The sequence below is a fragment of the Corvus kubaryi genome, unplaced genomic scaffold, assembly GCF_017639235.1.
Source record: "Corvus kubaryi isolate FWS band 111438036 unplaced genomic scaffold, C.kubaryi_AGA036_p1.0 37391, whole genome shotgun sequence".
NCBI lineage: Eukaryota > Metazoa > Chordata > Aves > Passeriformes > Corvidae > Corvus > Corvus kubaryi.
Genome location: NW_024581130.1, coordinates 11,551,244 through 11,568,922, shown reverse-complemented (window position 1 = coordinate 11,568,922; position 17,679 = coordinate 11,551,244). Strand labels below are relative to the sequence as shown.

At 43.1% G+C, this 17,679-nt stretch overlaps 1 protein-coding gene across 2 annotated transcripts in view; it reads left to right on the top strand.

The window, feature by feature from the left end:
* Nucleotides 1–7,550: 7,550 nt before the first annotated feature.
* Nucleotides 7,551–17,679, top strand: part of URB1 (URB1 ribosome biogenesis homolog) — a 42,136-nt gene continuing 32,007 nt past the window's right edge. The window contains exons 1-9 of one of the 2 annotated variants that reach the window (XR_006017683.1): nucleotides 7,551–7,730; nucleotides 7,928–8,067; nucleotides 9,272–9,423; nucleotides 10,952–11,084; nucleotides 13,023–13,119; nucleotides 14,262–14,347; nucleotides 16,184–16,309; nucleotides 16,949–17,079; nucleotides 17,378–17,573. Coding sequence is in view for 1 of the 2 variants with exons in the window: in XM_042038000.1 (XP_041893934.1) it covers nucleotides 7,592–7,730; nucleotides 7,928–8,067; nucleotides 9,272–9,423; nucleotides 10,952–11,084; nucleotides 13,023–13,119; nucleotides 14,262–14,347; nucleotides 16,184–16,309; nucleotides 16,949–17,079; nucleotides 17,378–17,573 (1,200 nt within the window). In the remaining variant the exon portion in view is untranslated. The remainder of the gene's footprint in view (nucleotides 7,731–7,927; nucleotides 8,068–9,271; nucleotides 9,424–10,951; nucleotides 11,085–13,022; nucleotides 13,120–14,261; nucleotides 14,348–16,183; nucleotides 16,310–16,948; nucleotides 17,080–17,377; nucleotides 17,574–17,679) is intronic. The other variant, XM_042038000.1, reaches the window with a different exon arrangement.

Below are 17,679 nucleotides of genomic sequence, written 5' to 3'. Positions count from 1 at the left end.
GAATGCAACCCTCTGCCTTCCAGCTGGATAACTGGAAGGAGACTTGTGGGAGCCTCCCCCTACTCCCCTACTTTTTCCCCTTGACCTTGCCATACCTGATCATTCAATCTGACACTTCCTGCATTTACTGTCTCAGGTCAGTCCCGCCAAAGGCAGAAATGAATGCTGGGGAACAAGTAGCATAGATTTTTACAAAGAAAGCATTTGGAGGCCATACTTGGATCCTCTAGAAAGGTGTTTAGATGATTAGGGTGAACTTACCTGTCTATCCCAACTTCCTACCTGCCATAACTACGTATCTCTCATAACTTTAGGTGAGTGCAGTCAGATGCTTCAGGATGCCAAACCTCCACTCCCTATACAGCCAATGGAGAGATTTCTCATATTCAGGCCACCTGCGACAGCTCTAACAAGAAGTGTTTTGGCTCCTTCTCTCAGATCTGCTCATTGATCCCTGGAATGTAGATGTCAATAATGACAATTCACTCTGAGCGACTGAGTTCATGGGTCTGTGACAAGTACACCATCAATGCAGAAGAATATATAAAGCATCAAAAATAACTGGGAAGTATCCCGTACTTGTGCTTGAAAGACTTTGAATCAGAAGGTCTGCAGATGGGAACTTGTGAATCTTCTCTTCACGGTAAGATAACATAGCTTTTTCTACCCAGGTGGTGCTGTAAGAAAAAGACCGTCCCAAAGTGCAGGAATGAGCTTGGTATGCTCTTGGCACTGTGCAGGTATAACCCAAAGGCAAGGGCAGTTTCCAAGTGGAATGACTGAACTGGGAGAAGTTCAAAATGTAGGTAACCTCCAGGGAGGTGAAGCAGTGAGGGTTGAATGACAGCACAAGAGGCAGCTGGGTGCTCCTGCTTGTAGATATCTGCTTTTTAGGGAAGCCTTCCTATGGAGGAGGAAAACCTACGGACACTGGCTGACAGGAATTCAAGACATGCTTTCAGTAGAATGGTGCTGACATTTTTTAACATATATTTTTCCCCCTCTGAATGGGGGCTACTTTGCTATTCAACATTAACCTAAGCCCAAGAAACCTAAAGTATAAAAAGTATTTTTGCGAATCTCTGCTATTCCCTGTGATGGGTAGTGCTTAAATAGTAAATGTGGAGACAGCAGTGTAAAACACAAAGGCAGGAAGGGAGAAAATGTTTACCATGATGTGCAGAATGTGTCTCTTTGCCACAGCCTGGAAAGCAGCTCCTAAAAGCTGGCAATGCTCAGTAGCTGGAAGACAATACAACTAATCCAGACATGCTCAGCATGTAGAATTACAGAATCTCAGCCTTGTCCTTTCCTCACAAGCAACAGGAATTAGATTCCTTTTTTTCCCCAAAGAAAAAAATCACATGAAAGCCCATAAGTTAGAATCCAGGAGAGACATCATGTCTGCTTCAGACAGTTTCCCTCTTCTGAACTTGGGGAGAAAAGAAATCATTTCACAGTGTCAGAAATGCAGGAATTGTGTTGTTGCATGGAAGCTTTGCAAAGGCAAAGCCAAAATCTGAGCACTTAACTTCTTTTTCTCCATATTATTAATTTTTCCCTGAACTTCAGCCAAACTACCAATTTGGAATTCATATGATGGCTTAGTGTATGGAAATTCCAATAAAATTAGTGCTGTCAGTTAAGAAGTAAACAATGTGAAATAAAAGAAAGTGAATGGGAGAAAAAGAATGCAAAATAAAATAGACAGTTGAGTTAGATGGCCTAAAATTTTCTGTTAGATCACTAGATCCATTGTACAATAACAAAAATTGTCAGAAAAATATCTCAGAAATACCGTTTCACACACACATATGCACACACACATACACGCACACGTCTGTGTGTATGTACACTTCTCCCCACTATATCCCTTACTGCTTTTTCTTCCTGCTTTCTCCCCTATAATTTTTTTAGGAACTGATATATGTAATTTTCATTCTATTCTCCCAGAATAAAGTTTCAAAGGAGTTCTCTAACGTTCTTTTTGGCTTTTGAGGATTAAAACAAAAAAAATTAATAAAATCTAAGAACAAAACCCCAGACTTTTCCCACATTTTTAAAAGCTTTATATTCCTGCATTCTGACACAGACAGAATCTACAGGACAGTTCAAACAAGTGGGTTGCTATCCTCTCTGTTTCTATGGAAATGAGTGTCAGACCAGTTAAAACATAGCACTTTATAGTAATCACTATATGGTGATTATTTAAAATAACAGCACATTTTTCCCAATCCAAGCTCTACTTCTATGGATACAAGCTGAAAATAATTGTAGAGAAGTGTGTTCCATAGTTTTTTTATAATTCTAAATGTGTTTTGGAGGCTGTAAGTTGTCACAAGGTGCTATGGATAATAAGATCTAACAAGATCTTCAAGTGTGCTGTAATTTGAACTTGAGAGGACCAGTTCTGTGAGCCAGAGTTAGGAAACATTCTCGTGTGTGTAAGTAGAAGTTTGAATGAATATTGAGTGCTGTACTTAACCCAGCAGGTTTAGAAGAAGGGGAAATATTTGCTGTTTTCTGCCGTTTTTTGACTCGCTTCAGAGAGAGCAAACTCATCTGAACAAGTTTTGAGTTTTGTGTTCATGAGCTGCTCCTTGACCAAACTAGTCATAACACCATAGAGACCCTGACCAAGGGTCATAACACCAGTCAGAAGACCAAGACAGAAGATGTGACCTATGAAGTCTGTAAAGCCAATCTCCTCACGTTTCATTTGGAATGAAACCTCACTCCATTTCCTCACCACTCGCGGCAGAAAGTCCCCACTCCTCACCCTCCGGAATGCTGCCAGTCTTGCTGGCACTTCTCCTGTACACAGATTATTTTTTCTAGCAGTGCACCTGGCACTTGTATAGACACGAAGTAAGAGGCATGCCCCATCTTACAGAGCTTACTGCTGGAAACAAGAGAAAACATGACCTAAGGTGGAGGCAGAACAAATGCTCCAAGGGAAAGGTCCTGGCTTTGTTGTTCTTGCCCTCTTAAAGCACCCAAGTCATCCCTGGTCAACTCCTGACATGGCACTTCAAAGACACATGGGAAAGACTATGTGTCTTGCCTCTCAGTTTAGGAAGGACATTAGGACAGAGTGGCTGGGTGGATCACAGCCTTGGAAATCAACTCCTTTGTGAAAGTGCTTTATTATGGGTGTATGAGCCTGCCTTTGATGGGTTGTTGTCACTGTTCCCCTTTAATAAGTATTTAAGCTAAGATTTTCCAAAATGACTAATGGTTATGTACTTGAAATTCAAGACTGAAGCTTTTTAAAGCCACAGAATCAATGTCAAAACACTGAAAAAGCTGTGGCTTTTCCAAGAGCCTTGAAAACATCAGGCTTCAAGGTCTCTCGAGTTAGGTATGCAAAGGCATGGAAAACTGGTAGTGTTTCAGAAAAGAGTAGCTCATATCAATATCTAATCAGTGAAAGTTAATAGTTTTGAGATCCAGACCTCAGGCTAATTCAACCTGAGCACTGTGAAATTAGAAGCAAATAACAGAATTTGAAAATAATATTGCAGCATTTCTAAGTGCCTGCTTTTCCTATCAGGACTGTAAGGGCTTCCTGGTAAATTCTGTGACTCAGTGACTGTGTCAAACTAGCTCAGACTGGATGATACTTGAAGATTATTCCATGTGTAGAAGGTGGGAAGGATTTCAGTCCACAGAAGATATCTCAAGTATCGCAATAGATACTCAGAGCTGCTTTCAGCACATACCTCCTCTAGCTCTTCACATCCTGCTCATGGACCTCCACACTTTTCTGTCCTCTTCCCTTCTTTTCTGATCTTTCCACCCATCTTCAGCACCTGGGCATGCAGCCCAATTCCAGACTCACACCATGCTCTGACTCAAACCCCTGGTGCTCATAATGCCTTGTGGACAGGTCCTTCCATATCGACAGGCTCTAGTATTCCTTGTGGGAGGAAGATAAACTGCCATTAGTCAGGCTTTAAAATGCACTCCTTGCACTCCAGCTAAAATAACTATGGGACTGGGGGAGGAGGAGGAAAAGGAGGAGAGGTGATTTTGATTTACAGCATCAAGAGTGAAAAAAGTTGTGGTTTTACTTCAGCCTTACCGGCCCTCATCTCCTGGGTTCACACACTGTACTTGCACATCACCTGGACTCCTCGACGCCAAACTTCTGGAATTCAGGCTCTGCAATGACTGTGTCTCCAAGTGTGTGAGCTAGCACTGGGCTGATCCAAGCAAGGATCATGGGAGTATGGGGCACAGGGCATTTGGACATGTGATGACAAAGGAGTGATAGTGTTGGGAACATCCCCTTCTCGGGAGGCTGTGCTGAGGAAGTGGTCCTGGTATCCCATCTCTTGGCAGCATCCACCCTCTCTCCTTCTGTGATCCCATGCCTCAGGAAAGCAGGAAGATTTGACAAAGAGCTCTATTTCACACTTGAAATTTTGGGAAAAAACAAAGGAAAGCTTTCTGTGGAATAATTGTGTAAACTAAGAGTGAACATTGAGAGAGTTTTAAAGATGTGATTTTGGATTAAATCCATTCCCTCTGAATGCTTTCTGTAGTTAATTTATACATATAATGAAAAAATTATTTTAAGAAACGAATGCATTTCCTACCGAAGTAGTGTAAGGTAGGGGACCACAACTCACATATGGCCTTGAAGTGAAACCACCACAGGGGTTACTGTAACTGGGGCTCCAGTGGCCAAATACCAGTGGGTTTAAAGAACAGCTTTGGGCTGGGATTAGCATGGGCTGTACAGCTGTGCTCAGGCAGAGGTGTGTCAGCAGTCCGACTCAGGGGTAGTCACTCATCTGTAGGGAGAGGTTGTAGGTCTGGAGATCAGGCTGAATTTGGGAAGGGTCACGAGGATGTGTTTAGGGAATGATGTAAATGCGTATCAAGAGACTTAATCTGGAGGGGTGGCAAGTAGTAGCTATAGAACAGCAAGCATCTACAGCTAAAGGCTGGAGATAGGGACTGGCTGAGCAGGACAGGAGTGTTTAAGGCTGAAATCAGAATAGAAACCTTGGTGAAGCTTTTGCATAAGAAATGGCCTTATCTGCCAAATCAGATTTTTGCATTCAGGGTTGCATGAGTGAGGATCCTGCAGCAAAGAAAAAGGTTCAGGTTTGGGAAACAAAGGCAAGTTAGGCAGGACTGCAGGGCTGGAGCTTGGCTGTTTACATACTGTTCAGGGCAGTAAAGTCTTCAGAGGTCGTGTTGTGGCTGAGGCAGGAAAGGGTCGCTTGGCTCAATTAGTCTCATATCTAGAACTGTTCCTTGAACAAGGTGGAGAGCTGAGGTTCATGCAAGGGACCAGAAATTGTTTTTCAGACTAGAAAATGCCAGAGGGGCAGTGTATAACTTGGATATGATGATATGTTCATCTGGCAAGAATTTTGATTTTCTGAAAACTGGGCAGCTCAGAAGTTACTACTTGACTCATTTGCTGCTTCCATCTGTTGCACACGTAAGCACGACAGAGCAGATGAATTTTGTCTGAGCTTGAGGTCTTTGACTGGCCCTCCATAAATGCAGCTTGCCAAAAAAACAGACTTGGGGGAGGAAAGTTGTCAGATAGAATAGAGAAAGACAAGGACACAGGCTTCAAAGTGCACTCCAGCAGAACATGGAAGTGACCTGGACAGAAGTGAAACCAGCAGTCTGCTTCTCCAGCCTCCTGGAAGCCTCTACACAGGCAATGAGGGGAGAGAATAACTGAACTTCAAGGTGAAATAAAAATAATTTTCAGTAGCATTTTCCAGTACTCCTTAAAATACTAGAACTCCTATGAAATATGGTGGGATAACTATCAGGCTTGTAAGTCCGGTCACTGGGACTTTTACCTTGAAGATCTCAATATGGGTACTTCGAGCTTCTTAAAAGCTGTGTGAAATCAAATAGTTTTTCTTAGTTCTACTAGCTCCAGCCTTCCTTTTCATCCCCTCAATAACAAAGCAACTCCCTCTTGAGAATGTTATTTACTTTCTGTATTATGTGCCTACCAATTTCTGGAATTGCAAATGTATTTGGATACTTGCATAAATTTAAGTTTCAGGAAAACCTTAAGGCTGAAACAGGATTCCAATCATCCAGAAGAAGCCACCAAAAATGTTTTATGGAAGAAGTGAGAAGTCTGTACTCTACCTTTGCATAGAATTTGCTATACTATGGTAAATTCCAAATGGAACGGCCGTCTAAACAAGCAGAAAAAGAGTTGGAATGTAGCGAGTTAAATTTAAGTATTCCTGGAAACAAGAATTATTAGCAGAGCTTGGAGCACGTCGTCACTAGCAGCAGTAAGATGCTTTTAGCTTTGTTCTCCTAAGTTACTTGTAAAAAGCCCTTGTATCTAGTGTCTAGCAATTCCTATTTTCCCATTTCCTTTTCCCCCCCAGTCTCATGTACTCCTTTTATTTTACCCTTTTGTCTTCTAACTGCACCTTCTTTTATTTTGTTCCACCCTCTGTTCTCAAAACATCACAGCACCCTCCATCAACGTGAAAGCGTTCATCCTAAATCTTAGAATGACTGTGAATGTTGCCCTCTTCTGGATCACTTTTTTTTTTACAGTATTTTGCTAAAAAAATAACAGTTTGAAAAACCCCAGAAAGATACTAATGTTGCCTTTATTACTTGCACATATGGGAGGAAAAAAAAAGTTTGGATTTGGATAGATCTTTATTTTCATTTTTTCTTACTGAAATAATCTCCTTTATCTTCCACTACTGTTTCAGCTGCTGTCATTCCATACGTAACAGTTTATTGGAACAAGGCTTTTACAATTCCTCCTTATCACTGTGCTTGTCCTGGAATAACTCTTGCTGAAAGCAAGGGAAGAGTTTAGATTTTTGTTAATCTAACCCTGCCGTCTCGCAGTGGGAAGCCGTTCCCCCTTGTTGTGTCACTCCCTCCCTTGTAAATAGTCCCTCTCTCTCTTTCCCATGGGCCCCTTCAGGTACTGGAAAGCCCCAGATAGGTCACCCCGAAGTCTTTCCCTTTCCCGCAAAGAGAGGAGTATGTGAGGAAGTTCTCTCCTCTCCCTGCTTCCCGGCACCCCGCGCGTTTCCCTTGCACTCCTAAATTTAATCCGTGTTGGTTCAGGATCGCAGTGGGCTGCAGTCCTGGGAAACTGGGATGACAAAAACCTTGCAAGCAGCGATGGATGAGAGACTGCTGAAGATGGGATATTGGGAAGGAATTCTCGGCTGTGAGGGTGGGCAGGCCCTGGCACAGGGTGCCCAGAGCAGCTGTGGCTGCCCCTGGATCCCTGGAAGTGTCCAAGGCCAGGCTGGACGGGGCTTGGAGCAGCCTGGGACAGTGGAAGGTGTCCCTGCCCGTGGCAGGAGGGTGGGACGGATGGCGAAACGAGATGATCGTTACGGCCCCTTCCAAACCACTCCACGATAACTATCTTTAACTCTTTTTGTCCACTTGGGCACTGATCGCTCGGAAACCCCTCACGCGAACGCTCGGCCAGGCCGGGCAGGGGCTGCCGGCAGCACCCCACCTCCCGGGGGCGGGACGGCCCCGGGCCGCTCCCGCTCCGCCCGCCCCTTCCTGCGGGAACGGCGGCGGTTCCGGGGCGGTGCTGGGCTCCGGCATGGCCGGGAAGCGGAGTGGCGAGGCCGAGGAGCGGAGTGGGGAGCCCGCGGCCAAGCGCGCCTGTGGCCCGCAGGACGAGGAGTTCAATGGCGCCCGCTTCAAGGCGCTGCTGCGGGACCCCGCGGCCGCCGTCAAGGGTGAGCGGGCTCTGCTGGGCGGGAAAGGCGCGTGCTGAGGCGGCGGCCCCGGGCTGCAGCCGGCCCAGGGGACGTCGCGGGGATGGCACCAATGCTGGTGGTGATGGTGATGGCGATGGCGCTGATCGGCAGGGCCCGGCCCCCGCAGGGGGTCCCACACGTGGCGCTGGTGCCCCGGTGACGCTGTGGCTTTGCAGGGCTGGAGACCTTCGTGGCCGTCGCCAAGACGCTGCCATCGCCCCAAGTGTACGATGTCGTGGAGGGATACGTGAAAATTTCCATGGAGTGTGCTGAGATATTCAAGCTTCTCGATGGAGAAAGGAAGCCTGAAAGTGAAGTAAGTTGGGCATGGGGGTTGAAAGTCACTGCCTGACGGCTACAATCCCAACAATCCCACCCTGGAGAAGAACCAACAGAAGGTAACCAGGGAACGGTCACGGCCCTATGGCTGCCAGAACTCCAGGAGCGTTTGGACAAAGCCCTCAGGCACAGGGTGGGATTGTTGGGGTGTCTGTGCAGGACCAGGAGTTGGACTGGATGCTCCTTGTGGGTCCCTTCCAGCTCGGGATAGTCTATGATTCCAGGAATAAATGCTTTGTGGTGTAAACAACTCTGATAATTGAATATGGGTTTGGTTTGGATTTTTTTCTGGAAGTAGCAGTGACAGAAGCACCTACCAAGTGGGAGATGCTCTTTTCAGTTCATAGATGTTCCTGGATTTAATGATACACACAACCAATAGTCCCGTCCAAATCAAGCTGTTCAGGTTCTTTAAATGTTATCAAAAGACCTTTCAGGAAATAAGGGGATCAATAGAAGCAGTTAAGAAAGCAAAACAAAAGTGGTCCAGTTAAAGTAAATGTTTTTAGATATCTCTCTGATACATCAGTATTTTTGAGAAGCCACTGGTAAAATTGACCTAATTTTTCTCATCTCAGCTGGCCACAATTTATCCTCATCAGAATATGATGAATGAACAAAAGGTTCAATAACTTTTTGCTGTGAATGCTGGTGCAGCATTGCTAACTGCTTACAATGTAACATTGTATTGTGTTCTTTTTAACCATCACTTGCTGCTCTTTGCCTTACAGTATCATTTTTGTCTGTGTAATGACAACCTGTGTTGTGTTTAGTGACAGGCTTTCGTCAACATCCTTTTGCTAATAGGGGCTAATGTTTGTAATGGGCACAGCCCCAGTGCTGTATGGATTTTGGGTTCTTCTAGAAGGTATTAATTGCAAGACTGGAACAGCCCAGATGTTTTTCTCTGGCACGTTTCATTTTTCATCATCCACTTAGGAGCTATTGTCTCTTGAAGCATTGATTCCTTGAAACTACATGCTCTCAGAAGTAATCTTTTCGAAGAGGAAGCATTAATTTGGCAGACAGTCTAGAACTTAGTGTCACTTTCATATGTGGAAGCTTTCCTCTTGGAGTAGGGTTACTCTTTTTATTAATGGTGGTTATTACTGTTTGCTCAGCTAATAATTTCAAGTCTTACCTGATATTGTCAGATATCAACATACTTCTTTATCCTGCAGATGCTGTTAATCTTTCAAGCTCTAGAAGCCATTTTACTGAGGACAGCCAGTGACCTCTCCCATTTTTCTGTTGTGGGAATGAACATTGTCAAAAAGTTGATTCATTCCTATATGAAACTGGTCTATGCTGCTTTGTATTCTGAAAATCACAGGTAAGTCTTCCTGGTTTTCTGGTGGAGAATCTCTGTCACTTGATCTGGAGGAACTGTCCTAGACATTGCAAAATTCATCTGGACTTATTGCTAATAATCCGCCTTCATTTAAAAATCCTATTCCACTTGTCATAAAGTAATTGCCTGTGGAAGTCTTTGCAAAGTGGAAGCTCTGATACAACAAATAATTCAGTGCCGTAGGCTGCTTTCCTGAAGCTGTAGTTTTTGTCAGTTGGGCCTGTCCTGGTGAAAGCCAACATGGGTGGTACCTTGAGTCTTGTTATTTTAATGCTACTTGATTTGTGGGGTGAAATGTACTGTGTGGAACAGGGCTGGGCAGTGTTCTTGTGATGGCAAAAAGAGCTGCTCTTGAGTGGTTTATTTCCCTGTGTTTTTTGGAGTCAGGCTTTACATGTTTGTAATGGATTTTTCTCTTTCATGCTGGCTTTTCTTGTGTAGTTTTCCCAGCCTCTTAAATCTGAGGTGGTTTTAGGTTGTTTAATAACTAACTGTGTTATCTAGTCCAGACCAAACAATTTCTCATGCACATGTGGACAGGGTGAAAGATGTTGCAAATGCCCGAGACATTTCAATACAAACCTGGGAGGAAGAGGAGAGGAGAGAAAAGAACAGACTGAAATTGGCTTGTCCAATGACTCATCTTTCAGTCTTTGAGCAGAATTGGAGAAGCTTTCTCTGCTTTCCCAGTTCATAGACACAACTGTGCTTCCTGCTCTGCACAGTTGATCTTGTTGCAAGCAGGCGTTTTAGCTGGACAGACAGTCTCAAATAGGTATGCTGGAAACAAATTTTGAAGCTGTGCAAGATCTGCACTTCTGATTAAGTGTTTAAAGTTCAGCTTCTGGAGAAATCCTTCTAGAACCTGCACAGAGGAGGCTGCGGATTTCTGATGGGAGATGCTCTGCATTTTCTGTGTGACCTCTTTGATGTGCAGAGGGATTTTCTTTACTGTGTGTCTACATGGGATCTCTGCTTGAATCACATGGCTTTTTACAGATTGTCCATGACAGAAACATGATGGACAGGTTACAAGCCTGTTCATGGATAGTGGCTGTTCAGATGATGGAGGTCTGCGGTCTTGTACCCAGTGGCCCTGACATAATCCCATTGAAATAAATGGCAAACCTCTATGAATTTAGTAGTTCGTAGAATCATAGAATAATTAAGGGTTGTCTAGTCCAACCCCACTGCCATGAGCAGGTCATGTTCAAGCTGTTATTTTTGGCACTTTCTCCCTTTTAAACTACTTTATAAAGGGAATATCCAGCCCCACATTACGGTTTAATTTTGGGGACAAGTGTAAAAAGGCGTTTCCTACTCCCTTCTTCCTTCTCCCCTCTTTCCCAGCTGCTGCTATTACTGCCTAAAATAATTATTTTGTTTGTTTAACTTCCCTTCTATTTTCCCTTTAAGTTTTAATCTCTTGGTTTGGTGGTTTGGTGGTTTGTATAGCCATCATCCCAGAAATAACCTGCAGGTTTACCTCTGGTTTTTTTTTTTTTTTTAGGATGAGCCGAGGGTGCCTCACGCTGTTGTCGGCAATGGTGGCTCAGGGCCCGGATTCAGCAAGGGATGTGTATAGTCACTTTGATTTCAATAACAAATACCTGCCTGGATTGTTGAAAAAAAGGTGTAAGAAGGTAGGTGCTGTCTGCCATGGAATGCTATACTATGGCTCCATCAGCTTTTTTAGCCAACTATTTAGAAAAAAGCTGTTGCCACCGTTTCTTCGCTGTATTTTCATCTGCAAGAACTTAACTCTCCCGTCCCGTCCTGTGTCAGGCTGAAGTCCTTGATTGTGCCTGACTGGACATATGGAAGTGCCTTGTGTGTGTTTCCAAGAAGCTTTGGAGAAATACAAATGTACGGTTTCTATGAACTGCCCTTCTAGTGTCTAAAACAGAGTTGAAGTGATGGTAAACTCCTGAAAACTAGTCAGTCTTTTTGTGGTTTGGTCCCACTGAAGTCAGTGGAAGTCGGAGAGGGGATATTGCCCAGTACTAATACAGAGTAATTGCATTTGAAAACATAAACAAGAGTTCTGAATAGTCTGTAGCTGGAAATCCTTAAGAAGAATACGTGAGTGAGGAGAAAAAGTCACTCCCTTTTTTCCAGAATAAACTATCTTGTTTCCTCCCTGTTTACTAAAAATAGTCAGGATTGACCCAAACCAGTGCTTTAGAACAAGAATATTAATGTGTCCTTCCAAATGTAAGCACATAACAAATCCAGTATTACTTTCAATGCTGACATACTATTTCTGGATTTTAAAGATGACTTGCAGAGTGAATGTGTACGTTTATGTTGGGTTTGTGCCATCTGAGATAAAATTCAGACTTTTTCTTTATAAAGCAATCAAGTGGAAGGCAAAAAACCAAACACATCCCTTTTTCCCTGGAACCACCTTTTATAGTTCCGGAGCTGTCGCATTCCATGGGTTTTGAGCTCACTGCAGAAGCTGTCTGCAGGAGTATCTGCACCCTTTATTTTAAATGCTTGGGTGTAGGCTGTCGATCACAAGCTTGTTAGATACGCGAGTAAGGTACGAGGAAACAAGCATCCAGAAGGTCTTCCTCTTGCGCAGCTTTCAGTGAAATTATGTCACAACTGGCTGTCAGAGGTGAGTTTTTAACACAAAAATACTCAGCCCAAAGCTTACAGCAAAATCTTGTTTCTTTCTATTTATTTCTTCTTTGAACCCTTTCAGGAGTCCCTGCTACCTTATCTTTTGCCTACTCGGAATCTTCTTTACACGCAGCTTAATTTTGCACAGCAGGTGTTGAAAGAATTGTAAATTGTGGCGGTGCTCTGTCAGAAAGTGTAGTGATAGAGTGATAGGACGAGGGGTGACTTTTTATTCGAAAGAGAGTAGATTTACATTAGATATTGGGAAGAGATTCTTGGCTGTGAGGGTGATGAGACACTCTCCAGTACAGGTTGCCCAGAGAAGCTGTCACTGCCCCATCCCTGGAAGTGTCCAAGACTGGGTTGGATGGGTCTTGGAGCAACCTAGGATATTGTGAGGTGTCCTTGCCCATGGCAGGGGTGTGGAATGAGGTGATCCTTAAGATCTCTTTCAAGTCAAACCATTCTGTGATTCAGTGTTCCTATCCGATGATGCTGTTACAGGCCAAGATCTCACTGATTCCACTGTGCCTGAATTGGTAGTTTTATATTAGCCCCTTTTAATGGGCATTCTTGTGAACTGACTGAGCAGTGCACAAGGGAGGAAGTTCAGTGATGCAGTGTTTGGCATGAAACTGCTGTTAATATTTCCTTCTTCTTTAAATTTGTGACCTGGTCTCATATATTGAGAATTGAAAAGCACGTGAACTAGTACATTTTTCTTTTTATGTTAAGGTGAACTGCTTAATGCAAGAAGTTTTTTAGCTGAGTACGCTGTGGATGAATTGCATGTAAATATATGTGTAAGGCTATATGCAATGCATTTATAGAATTTTTCATTTACCCATTTGTGGCACTTGTAGGGATAATCAGCAGCTGCAGTATCAATTTTGCAGCTGGGAACAATCTGTGTGCTAGCAGTATTTTTAAATTTTATATTTTTATGTTTCCAGGGGAGAACAGATGTCCGCATGGCCTATATTCAGTTTGCTCTCTCCTTTCTCATTGCTGGTGATAATGCAATCTTGGCACAGGTGCTGGAATTAAAAGGTACTTCATAATTGCTTGTTGGGTTTTTGTTTTCAAGGCACACTCATTTATAGGTGATAATAAATATGACCTAATTAAAAACATGAACCAGGTAGAGAGCACTAATAAGAAGCAAAATATTTTTAATCTTATTACCTGAAAAGCTTGAAACTTCTTTGGTAGTCTAGTAAATAGGCCTCTTCTGCTTGAGAGCAATATGCTGTCTGCTAAAGCTTTGCAAAAATAGAGTCTTTGGTGACACAGATGGAAAAAAAAGGTAAATCTAATATAAAACTTTGAGGTCATAGAGTCAATAAACAGAAAAAAAATTCATGGCCTCCAGCCTTGCTCGTAAGACTGTAACAGTGCATATGCTGCACTAACTTTCTTTTTAAAAGTGTTAAAGACTGTGTGTACTTGATTTGCCTTTCTGCCCTGTGAGTTGTGACCCTTGGTAAAGTTATGAGATAATTCAGAAGGGATCTAGAAATACTGTTTGAAAAAAAGTCCTTAAGCCATTAGCTGGCAGCCGGTCGTTTCTCGTATGGCGAGGGACTGAGAACTGGCTGTAATTATCTACTTCTCTTGCTCCTGCTACCCCAGGGCTGCTGATTTCCTTTAGGTGCTGGCAGTTGTTCCGTTCTTTCAGGCTGGGGATTGCACACCTCGGCCCAGTCAGTACAGCTGGCTTTCATTCCCCTGTAAGAGCCCCAGGTTCTCTATAAACTGAAGTTGTCTGACTTTGGGATGCACTGGTGAGCCAAAAGATGAGGCATGTGGTTGGAGATGGAACCTCCAAACATTTGAGAATCATGCAGTGAAACAATTGCAGGTGCTTCAATGGAAAGAATTTGAATTTACTTAAATTTTAGTATGGCATTTCAGGGCCCAAAATGTATTTAAAGTTGACAGATGCTGTAGCAGTGTTAATCAGCAAATTGGCAAATTAGCCAGTCAAGATGAAAGTAGGTTTGTCAGCATTGCTTGCTCATCACTGTAGTCATAGACACATCATCCTTCTGAACTCTGATTGCTGCCTTTTGGTTGATCCTGGAATATAACAGCAAGGTAACGTGGAAGAGGAATGGGTATGAATTCCCTGCAGCATTTTAGTATGAAAGGAGCTATCACATTTTGACTTAACATTTGAAATGTTCTCTTAGATTTCATTCCAGATATTCTTCGCTCTGAAATAAAGGAAGACAGAGTTTCTACTGTCAATCTTCTGCTCTCCACGCTGAGAACTAAGGTACGATGCACCCTTGAAACTGTGTTGTCCTGTGTTTTCTGTTTTCCTCACTGTTGGAAACGGTTCTGCAGTGATTTCTCACACAATGTTTAGTTCTTAGGGCTGCCTGCAGTGTGCAGCTGCATGTCTGTGACTTATCACATGTGTTGGAGGTTGGTAGCTTGGATTTATTACTGTCTCAGGATGGAAGTTTGTTCTCCTTTTCCAATACCCCGTTTTAAGGAAGTCACTGCAATAGCTTTTGCTTGAATGCTAATTTCAGCTCATCTTCAGAGTGTGATGTCCAACATAGTCTAACCTTTTTGTGGGTTGGGACTGCATCAGTGCCAAGCCTGAATGTCAAAAGAACTGGAGTATTCTTGGCGCTTCCAGTGACAGTAAGATTGGTCTTTCAGTTAATCAGCCTCGTGCTGAAATTGGGAGCTCAGCTAGACTTGAGTGGGTTTGTTAGCTCTGAGCTGGGTAACCATGTACAGTCGTCTTTCAGGAGAAAAAGGATTTTGTGTGATATTAGTACAGGGGCTGAGGTGTGAAAGGGGTGTCCAGGAGCTGCTGGTTGCAGTTGAAGGGTGTATGGTACCGTTCCCCAGCAAGTCTTGCCATTGAAGCCACATCCTGTGGTCCTGCTTAGCTGAGTTTTGGACTCACTGCTGGGATGACAGGGTTTCTGCTGCAGGAGATAAATTCTGTCAAAGATATTTCTTGGTGGGGTGGAGGAGAAGGGAAGTCTTGTAAAACTGTCTTCCCAAGAACAGAGAATTTGTTGCAAAAAAGAAAGGGTACATTCCACCCGCTGTCAAAAAGTACTGCTGGAAAGGTAAGGCTGCTCCCCTTTGATGTTGGTTTTTCTGGTTCTTTCATGGCAGACAGAAATTACCTCGTGCTGTATCAAGGATGAGACAGCAAACAGGGAAGCAGGAATTGCTGAAAGGTGTGAGAGTTGGTTTAGTGGTGGCTGCCTTTCCTGTGCTGTTACGTTCTGAGCATGTGCCTGCCTCTTCCCTGGGATGCACTTGTTGCTTGTAGAGCAGCTGCAACTGAGATGTATTTTTATTATCTATTATTTTTTAATATCTATTCTGAACTACTGTAGCAATGTTGCATAAGCTGTTGTATAAACAGTTGAGAGAATGAAGAAAAAAATAGTTTCAAATTTAGAGCGTAACCGTAAGAGCCTGCCTCAGACTCAGACTTTTCACAACTGGCCAATTAAAGCCGAAAATGTTCTTTCATTTTGCTGTTGCAATAACACAAAAAAGGAGGAGAATAAAAAAGCTACCATTTAAATGTAAAATAAACCTCCTTGAAACTTTGTTTTCCAAATGAAGCTTTTCCTGTATGGGAGTCATACATCATGAGCTGCTACATTATTGGTGGACCCCAGCACACTGTATGACTCATTCAGCTTAGCAAGAAAAATCAGAATTAAAACAATGCCAGCATTAAAACACAGCAGAAGAACTTTTGAGAAAGTTCTTCCACTCTGTATTCCCTTTCATTCAAACTTTATCTGTAGTAGGCTTTACCATGTCTACCCCTGGGTTCCTATGGTTCTAGTCTGTGGCTGTGATGCCTTAAACATGGTCTGTGCTCTTCAGTTGAACGTGAATGCCTGTCCTGTCCAGCATGTGCAGGGTTTGCAGAGGTTGGTGTAGGGTCAAGGTGGAGCAGGAGCATGTGAGGAAGGTGTTGACAGGACAGGCAGAACCTTTTTTCTGCCCTAGTGAGGAGAGCCAGCTCTGTGTGTACTAGAAGAATGAAGTGTGTTTATTTTACCATGATTTTGTGATAACTTGCAATAAATAGAAGAGTTTGGTTTTTTCTCATTGTTTTCAGGTGGTTCACAACAAATATATCACCAAAACACAGAAGGTGCGTTTTTTTACTGCAGAAGTGTTGCTTCACATCGCCTCACTGTACCGTTGGAATGGGATTACTGATGTCAGCCCTGGGGATTTAAAGGTCTGGTAATTTATTTCTTTGTTACTCTTAGTCCTTGTGCTGCCTTTTCCCCTCCCCCCCCCCTTTGAGTGCTCAGGTTTTGAAACAGCTCCCAGTTGCTCTGGGCTTGATGAGCTCAAAAAGAGGAATCTACTGAGCCTATTTTAAAAGATTTCTGTTGCTTCTCTGGCTACAGATTTTTCGCCTTTGTGTCTGCCCTCTTGTATTTCCTCTACCAGATGCTTATGACCCTGCCACTCCCATCCTGATATACTGTAAACACCCTTTGGAGATCTGTTTCTAGTAGGTGTCTGCTTGGAGCTGTGCAAATCTTTGACCCCATTCCTAATGGGGCATTTCAGTTCTGAATAATTTTAAGTTCTTACAATTCCTGGCAGTCCTTGTAAGTCATATGGTTCACGATTTCCCAGCCACAGTTGTCAAGAGTCTTCTCATCCTTAGGGATCTTGAGTTGTTCTGGATGTAGAAGGTTAATGGAATCATAGAATCACAGTCCTGAAGCTTCTCTTCTTAATCTGAACAAAAGCCAAATTTTCTTTTGGCATTTCTCTAAGAGGAGCTGTATAAAATGTAGAGTGAAGCTGATATCTGTGATGCCAAATCTCATATGCCTCCTATACTCCATTTTGGTTTTTATAGGTGGCTCAAGGTTCTGAAGAGGTGGGAAAAGCGGTGGTACGAGAACTTGTGCATAGTTTCTTAATGGACCTCTGCTGCTCTCTGAAACATGGCATAACGTTCTATGATCCAAGTCTTGGAACTTCTGGCAAGTAAGTCACTGGGCAGCTGGGATTGTGCGTGGATTTTTTGCTAGAAGCAAAAGAGACCTCACTAGTTACCGTGCGTGCCCTGAAATATGTGGTATTAATTCAAAGTAATGACTGTCATGCAGAAAACATGGAGGTAAATTCAGTTCTTTCTTCTCTGAGTATAAGCTCAGAAATTACACCAGGAGGGTGAGAGGTCTTGCCTTCAATTAACAGTTAGAGGAGCTGCAGAGTTCACATCCCATATAAAGTGTCAAAATAAGGATTTCTTACTTAAAATAATTTTTTTTGTCTTCAACAGGGGAGGAAATGTGGTACTTCTGCACTTCCTGCTTGGTTTAAAAACTGCAACAGAAGATGAAATGGTTGCTGATCTCATGGTGAATATTCTCAAAGTATGCCCAGATTTGTTGAATAGATACTTCAAGGAGACCCGGTATTCCTTTGTTCCTAGAGTGAAGTCTGCTTGGATGGACAACATGAAGTTACTCAAGAAGGTAGGAGTATGGGTGATGGTAAAAATCCATGCTCGGAGCAGGAGGCTCTATAAACATTTAAACTGAGCTGGGAAAGAAGGAATTGGTATAAAAAGTAGTGGAAAAC